Source organism: Triticum aestivum, chromosome 1D, assembly GCF_018294505.1.
Source record: "Triticum aestivum cultivar Chinese Spring chromosome 1D, IWGSC CS RefSeq v2.1, whole genome shotgun sequence".
Classification (NCBI taxonomy): domain Eukaryota; kingdom Viridiplantae; phylum Streptophyta; class Magnoliopsida; order Poales; family Poaceae; genus Triticum; species Triticum aestivum.
In genome coordinates, this window is record NC_057796.1 from 249,724,222 (window position 1) to 249,732,941 (window position 8,720).

At 48.8% G+C, this 8,720-nt stretch overlaps 1 protein-coding gene across 1 annotated transcript; it reads right to left on the reverse strand.

Annotated features, from left to right (window-relative positions):
* Positions 1 to 2,070: 2,070 nt before the first annotated feature.
* On the reverse strand, positions 2,071 to 2,524 carry LOC123168030 (putative ripening-related protein 6; the record flags this gene model as incomplete). The annotated part of the gene is given in 1 exon segment (XM_044585898.1): positions 2,071 to 2,524. A coding segment is annotated over 1 exon segment (234 nt), but the record flags the coding sequence as incomplete, so codon positions are not given.
* Between the last annotated feature and the right edge of the window lie 6,196 nt (positions 2,525 to 8,720).

Consider the following 8,720-nt stretch of genomic DNA (forward strand, 5'->3'; position numbering starts at 1 on the left):
ACCATTACTGAAGTTTTGCTAGGTTAGAGGTTTTTTTTCTGGAACGGGCGTTAAATTTTGCTGGAACCAGCTAACTTTTCTGCTTCAAGAGCGGACTGCGCCGTCGCCGTCATTTTTGCTGGAATCGAGAACACAAAAGTTGCAACCGACAGAAGAATTGTTGGAAGCAACATCTGCAGCAGCTGGAACCTGTGATTATTTTTGCTACATGTCAGGGATTTGTACGAGGAGACGTAGTGGCGCTCGATTTTCTGCAACCTGGGAACGAAAAGCTACAAACGACAAGTTGTTTTGCTACAACGGCCAGATGTTGAATTGGGTTGCCCAGGGAAGAAGAAGACGACTGTGTGTGCAGTGTGCACCCTGCGGCAAGCGCTGACGGCGAGTACAGAGGGGGTGTGGCGCACCAGATGGAGTAAATTTCTCAAAGCCACCACATTTGTGGCTAGGGTACTCTAAAACTATCATTTTTGTCAAAATTCACAAAAACCCATCGGCTCCGCGGCAAGTGAGTAACAAATCGTACTAATTCAAAACTAAGCCGCGTCTAACAGCAAAACTGACGGGTTGGCCCCACATGTCAGGCTGACTTGGCATGCCTGTGTGGATAATATGATGAGGTGGCAAAGGGCCCACATGTCAGCCCCACACCTCCTTCTTCCTCCTCACATCTCTTTTCCCCTCTCTCTCTCTTCCTATCCGCCCATGGCTTGAGCTCGGTGCTGCTGCAAGATGGCGGAGCTCGGGGGTGCTCCTCGATGATTAGCGGCGGCGGATGCGGCCGTACCCAGTGATGACGTCGTGGGGAACAGTCGGATCCAGAGAGTAGGAAGGTGGGGGAGGTCGAGGACGAGGCAGGAGCCTGCCGCCGGAGTCGCCCACAGCATGGCCGTACGCGGACGGACCTATCTATCTTGGCCTGCAGCAGGTCAACGCCGCCGTTCTGCAGTACGTCTCCCGTCGAATCGCACCGACGCCTCCCATCGAGTCGGCCCTGGCCAGCAGCAGGTCAACGCAGCTACTCCCGATTCAGTTGATCCGCTGGCTTCAGCGTTCGTTTGCTGCCTGCAACACTTGATCCACCACCACATCAAGCTGCAGGGAGGTGGTGAACGGCGCTGCAGGAGGAGGCCAACCCGGCGTTGACCGACATATCTCGGTGAGCGGCATGGCGTGGCGTCTGTCGCTCGTGGCCGCGTGCGCGAGTGGGGGCGTCAAGGCCAAGAGGGGAGGGAGGACGGGGCTTCCCGGCGACGGGGCTTCTCGGCGGAAGGGGCTTCCCGGCGGCGGCGGGGCTTCTCGAGGGGCTCTGCCTGCCGGCGACAATGGTGGAGTGAGCACCTTTGCAGAGAGGGAGAGATAGAAGGAATAAGAAAAATAAAAAGAGGTTAAAGGATATGTGAGGCTGACAGGTGGGGTCACCTTCCACCTCAGCATAATGTCCACACAGGCATGCCAAGTCAGCCTGACATGTGGGGCCAACCCGTCAGTTTTGCTGTTAGACGCGGCTCAGTTTTGAATTAGTTCGATTTGTTACTCACATGCCGCGGAGCCGGTGGTTTTTTGTGATTTTTAGCAAAAGTGGTAGTTTTGAAGTATCCTAGCCACAAATGTGGTGGCTTTGAGCAATTTACTCCACCAGATGCTACAACTGCAGGCGGAGAGAGCTACAACCGCTGTTGGCAGAGGCTTCGTGCCAGCCATGGCCGAGCTGGGGCGGGGATCCGACCACGACGGAGCGCGAAACGGGGGAGATGGCAGTGGTGGGGTGGACAAGTGGGCCGGCGCTCTCTGCTGCAAGGAGGGGGGGATTCCAGCTAGCCGGTGGTGCTCTCCCGCTGCAGCCGCCTGGGGTCCGGTTTGCATCGAGGAAGAAAGAAGAAGAAATCTGACGATTGATAGCGTTCGAATCGGAGGGCTGGCACTCGACCGGCCGAATATTGGGCTGGTGCGCCGGCGCCTAGTACTGGCCTATTTAAAAACGGAGGGAGTATATTCCACAACAGAAAACTAGGATAGTAAACTGAGACTGACACCGACACGCACACACGCGTGGATCTTAGTACAAGATAGGCCCGCACTACCCCACAGAGGTAGTTTTATTCGGTTATATAAGAGGTGACTACTCGACAAGCTCCCTACCCGTCGAGGTTGACAACGACACTCGCACTTCAAACGTATACATACGTACTACGTACCCAGGTCCAGGAAGCAGCTAGAGACCTTTTCCACGCACACCGTACGTGACTGGCTTCGAGCAACCTGGAACCCATGGCCGGCGGATATGGCCTCAGGCGTCGGACCATGTCACCGGCACCTCGCCGATGTTGCTGTCGAGCCCGAGCGCCTTCCACACGGCCTCGGAGGTGTCCACGATGTTGGTCTTGCAGCCGTGGTTGGAGTCGCACTCGTCCACCACCTTGGCCTGCACGGTGCGCCCGTTGTGCTTGCTGGTGATGTTGATCATCTTGCCGCACCGGCGTCCGCCCGCGTACCAGCGCGTCGACAGCGCCACGATCATGTCACCGTTGCTGTGGTACTTACCGTCGCACTCCGACGGCCCGCCGCCGTCCTGGCCCTTCTGGAAGCCGTTCACCGTCATCACGCCTGGGGTGCTGCCGCCGCCGCCGTTGTGGCCCAGCGTGGTGCAGTGGGGTTTGTTGTGCTTGTGCTTGTGGACCATGCCCGGCACGGAGTCGTCCTCGCTGGCGCACGGGTCCGGCTTGGCGTGGTGCCGGGCCATGGCGCACGTCGACACCTGCAGCAGGATTACAAGGATGGCCACGCCCACGACTACAAGCTTGGCGTTTGCCATTGCTAACCTCCTGCCTGCTTAAGTATTTGCTAGCCTAGCTTTGCACTTAACTTGCCGTGCTTACTTGGTTCTGATCACGCTGCTTCCAAGAGTATATATAGGCGCACGTACGAGAACAAGCTGCAGGCTAAGCACGGGATGCACCGTACTTTGTCACACGTGTGCTGGCAGCATTTGTGTGGTTCCTAACCTTCCGGGCAAGAGCCTCCTTTTTTTAGATGAGTACAAGGAATTTTACAGAGTATGATACTCTCTCGGTGTGCTCGATACAGACCCGAAATGGCTGCGTTAAAAGACAACTGAATTGTAGAGATGAGTTCGTTTGGATTACGTGGTGTCGCTAATGTTACAGCGGGAATAACCGAGGACAGGACGCAGCAGGTCGCTCTTGGCAGAGAGATCGTACCAAATTTTACTTCTCCACGCAAAGGAAATTCCAAGACCCAAGCGGATTAATCGTGATGTACTACGATATGACTGGATAAGAGTAGGTGTATCGTATCTCGTTGGTGAGTCCAATGCGTAACTGTTGTTTAGTAACGGTTAACGGAGATGGTAACTTTCCCCGCAAAAAAGAAAAACTGAGATGATAACTTGGCTGACGTTTCCCAGAAAAGTTTTTCCAGCAAACGCAGTTTTTTTGTTGTTGCGAGAAGCAAACGCTGTTTTAACCGTTCGATCTTGCTGCCCGGATCTGAGCGCAACTCTGGTGCCAGGTCATCTTCTGGAAATCGTTCGCGCAGTCATCACTTAGCGAATGTTCTCACTCATTCAACACGCTCGCTATTCCCCTTATCCCCTCTCTGATCTCGCTCGCTCTCATCATCCATGTCCAGAGTGAGAGAGGGAGATGGCGAGGTGCTCGATGGTGATGGGCATGACGGCGAGGATGAGGTGGAGCCATAGCAGCAGGGAGAACTGGGGATGTGGGAGATTGTGGTGGCAGCGAACTGGTCGGCGACAACGTCCCTATCTACCATTGTGAGTGTAGTGTGGCGCGGTGCGGCGTGGCGCAGCATGCAACAGGGCGTCCATGGAGCTCGTGCCAGAGCCAACCTCCCGCTCCTCCCGGAGCTGTCTCATGTCGCTTGGATCCCCACCGATGCCCCACCATCGCATTCCGTCGGATGTTGTGTCGGTGAGCCCTACACCACCTCCTCCTTCCCTCCTCTCCTCCTCCTGCTCTCTCTCTCTCTCTCTCTCTCTCTCTCTCTCTCTCTCTCTCTCTCTCTCCCTCTCTCTCTCTCTCTATGGTCGTCGAGTTGTGGACCGATGAATCTAAGGACAAGTTATTCTAGGGTCATCGAGTCGTTGACGATTATGAATCTAGGGTCATCGAGTCATCCTCGATAATGAATTTAGGGTAAAAGTGATTCTAAGGTCAGCAAGTCATCGACTATTATGAATCTAGGGTAAACATGATTCTAAGATCACGAAGTCATCAACAACGACAAATCTAGGGTAAAAGTGAATCTAGGGTCATCTAGTCCTCGATGATGATGGATCTAAGGTCAAAGTGATTCTATGGTCATCGACTCATTGACGATGATGAATTTAGGGTAAAATCTAGGGTCATCAAGTCGTCAACGACGATGAATCTAGGGTAAAAGTGATTCTAGGGCCATCGAGTCGTCGACAATGACGAAACTATGGTAAACGTTCTAGGTTCACTGAGTCGTCGACGACGATGAATCTAGGGTATAAGTGATTGTAGGGTCATCAAGTCATCGACGATGATGAATCTAGATTAAAAGTGATTGTAGGGTCATCAAGTCATTAATGATGATGAATTTAGGGTAAACAAGATTCTAGGGTCATAGAGTCGTCGATGACGATGAAATCTAGGGTAAAAGTGGTTGTAGGGTCATCGAGTCATCGACAATGAGGAATATGAATGTAGGGTCATCACATCATATAACATCACTTTCATGCTCTAGCATCACAAATATATAACAGAAACTAGCACCACAGTTTCATCAAAGTGTAAACAAATGCCTCAAAAATATATAACACAAACTTTCAAACTCTCTTGTATCACGGTTTCATTAGAGCATGGCACAAATATATGTAGATAGCATAGTGTGATCACATCATAGGTAACATATTACATAACATCAGTCCACAATCATATAGTTTAGGATAGGATCAGTCTCAGCAACATAGTAGATAGCATAATCTCATAAACACAGTCTTAAAGTAGATATCAACATGGAGATAGGGTAAAATGTCCGATCCAACTAACTCTCAGCCACTCAGCTGAATGACATCAGCCTTAGCACAAACCCCGGATTTTCTTCAGCTTGCCCCTGTGAAGTCCGCCCAATGTTAGTAGGTCAACAATTGCATACTCCAGCCTCTTCATATCCTTTTTGATCTCATCCCTCCCCTGATTCCACTCATAATTATTGATGGCTCTATTTTACATCTATTTTAAAGCTCATTTGTTGCTTAATAAGTCCATATATCATGTCCCATTGAGCCAATTGCATGCCAATTACGCATGATTTCCAGCTTGCACTATTTTCACTGTGAGCATTGCATAGTTTTATTTTTTATTAGCTTTCTTTGTTTTGGTGCGTCTATAGGTGTTTTTGACCATCCATGGACCTAGCAAGATGAAAGGTAAAAAGTTGGGATCAAATACAACAGATATACCGGCACCAGATAAAGGTTGTTTATGGATTTTGCAAAAAAAAAAGAGATTTCCCAACAAGCCTAAATTGAAGATCCAATACCAAAGGTGTATCAGGGTCATTCATCAGAACCAAACAAGCCCGGGAACGTAAAAAATCGGAGTTCTTATGAGGAAATGGTGATCAAAATATAAAACTCCATGTGCGCGGTCCAGAGAAGAAGGCGGTGTGTAGTACGACCTTGCATGGTCGTACCGCCGCTTGTACCAGGTGTCACGAGCTACGGAAACAACTCCAATCCTCATGATTCTTTGTGGATTCTGTCCCCATTTGTTCTCAGGACTTCGTTGGCAAACAAGTGAGGTATTGGGAGAGGATTAGACTCATCTAGAGCCCTTGGAATAAAGGAGAGAAGCTACATCCATGGAGGAGGCACGAGGAGGTCTCCTGTATATACACCTCCAACCCTAGCCACCGGCTATGAGCGAACGCCATCTCCATCATCTCCTGTGCTGCTCCAAGATCAACTCCACCATAGAAGAAGGGCCTATCAAGAAGAAGAAAGAATGGGCTCCGCCAATTCTGCATCGGCCTTCGGGCCAGTGGCATCTCCGCTGACGTCGCCATGTTCTTCCCCTTCCCCAACTTAGTGTTGGCTTGTATCATGTCTCTCCCTTTTATGTTTACCCATTTCATGTTTGAGTAGTTGTACTAGTTTTATGTGATATGGATGAACCCTTGCATGATTAGAACTGGATTCCCTATAAAAGACCTGATATTCTCTTTTGATGTGCTGAATTAATTATTACTTTTGATGTTGTGTAAGACCGGTCACTCCACATTTTCCCATTTGGACTTGAGAGATTTACTACCTTTTGCGATGGTGGTTGAGGACGTATTTAGTGACAATACGTATCTCCCTCCTTCCCTAATGATGTCCTGCAAGTGCACATGGTTTAGTTGTAGCCTTTTCGAAGTAAGAGTATCAATCCCATAGGGAGCACAGGAATTAGGTGTTGCCTCCTGTAGTGAATTATGGATTTGTTCCTACAAGTAATTGTAGACTCCAGACAAAGTGAGGGCAGAGATAAATAGTTGTTTTGGTGCAGAGCAAAAAAAGTAAATAACATAAAAGTAATAAGAAAACAACACCTTTAGTAACCACTGGAATTGGCAGAGGACTAAGGCATTCTCAGGGAGACCGGAATTCCCATTGGTATGTTTGTAATGCAACCTATGCATTGGCATAGTATGGTCTGGATACTTGAGCCGGTCTTGACGATTATGCTGGGCGGAGCCGGGTATAGTACACGTTCTACTCTAGGTAGACTTCGTGCCGCGCACGCCAGCACCATATAGTCTCCCCCTCCAGGTTATGATTATCATAATTAAGGGTTACCTCATGGACGCATCATCTCTAATGGTTCATACTTTTTTAAAAATGTTCATTTTCCCAATAAATGTTCACGTTTTCAAAAAAATGTTTAATTTTTGAAAAACATGCTTGTTTTTTAAACAAACATGTTTTTAAAATATGTTTAGAATTTAAGATGCGCATGTTTCCAAAAATTGTTCTCAAAATTTTAATGTGTTCCGGACAGTAATAGATTCTCGTGCTCGCTTTGTTGCCATCAAATAGGAGCTCTCTTTAGTGGATGCTGAAATATCACAAATGTCTGTCGCTCTACAGTGAGACACACATAACCTAAGAGTGTCTACAATCAGAGACCTCAAACAACCCTGAACATCCGGGCAGACAACCCGGTCACAAAATCGCCAACTAACTGGACCTTCCAAAGCTCAAAGCTACACCATCTGTGAGGCAGATTTGGGGTCGCCTGGACGCGGTCGGGAGCCTCTGCCGCATCGGATCCGATAGGTCAGGCCTACCACAATCCACTCCAAACTGATCAAGTCCACCAAATCAATTGCCCTCCTCCAACGTGCGTCCACCCTTTCACGTGTTTGAGCCATCGCCCTGCTCCACACATGCTTCTCGTCTGCGCCATCATCCTAGATGTCGACGCAGAGTATCCCATTTCCCACCACCACAATGGACAATGTCTCAGCGGAGTCCGTGGTGGGGTACCGACCGTCGACTCTTGCAAGGCGGAGAACGTGGCCTGAAGTGAACAGTGTGCCCGACAGCGCGTACGAGAAGCTGTGGAGAAGGCCGGTGACATGGACTTGGGCAAGTCCGATCTGGCAGTCGCCTCTACACCGTCTACCGTGACCGTGAGAAGGAACAAGTCGTCTTCCCAGCTCATAGGTGGATCTAGAGGGTTGGACTGAGGGCAATTGGCCCGATAACCTTGGCCCAAGCCCTTGTACACATATATAGGCCAAGAAGGAAGAAGGACCCCAACAAAAAAATGCCCTGAGTCCACAGCCCCATGTTAAGTGTAAAGCCTTCACACTACTTTGTGCAAGCCCAAAAAGTAGTAGCAGAATTCCATGGGTAGCTCGATCATCTTCCTCCAAAAACGTTTTGTCGCCCCTCTGTTCGCTTCATCGCCTGAACCGCTGCCAAAATTCCTCACTCCTCTCCTCCATAAAAATTTGATGCTTCCGTTTGTAGAACCGATCTGTAAGTGGTATTAAAGTTTATTTATTCATTTAATTGGTCTGAAGGACCAATAGATTTAATATCTTAATTTTGCATTCTCCTATTATATTAGGGTTTGTTTGACGTGTTGATTTTTCTTATAATTTCTTGAAGATCTGGGTGGGCAATCACGTGGATTAGGCCTCGAGTAGCATCCGCATGATAATATGTCAAGAAAAATAAAGGTAGTCGCTTGTAATCAGAGCTTATTTTGTTACGATACATTGGTAACTATAATTTATTATTTATATAAAAAATATTGTGGACATCTTAGATAATACGTCACATCCCCATAGATTTTTAGTCATATATTATTGCTACTTTGTTTTCGAGGGGATACGTTAATGCTACTTATTTGTGTTGACACCGACAACCTTTTTTTTCTTGCTTCGCGCTTGGCCCAACCTGACTCCGTTCTGGCCTTCCAATAGGTGGGCATCCCTAATGGCTGACAGTGCCGGGAACGCAGTGTACACCTCGCCGCAACTCCAACAGGAGCGAACAATGTCGGGAAATTCCGACGACGGGCATGCCCAGTTGTTGTCGACAAACTGGCAAACCAGGACAATTCACGTTCTTGCCCCATAACCATTGTATCGCTTGTCAACGTTCAAGGCTTTGTCAAGGATTGATGCTATATGATGGATGTGCATGACTTTGCATGAAT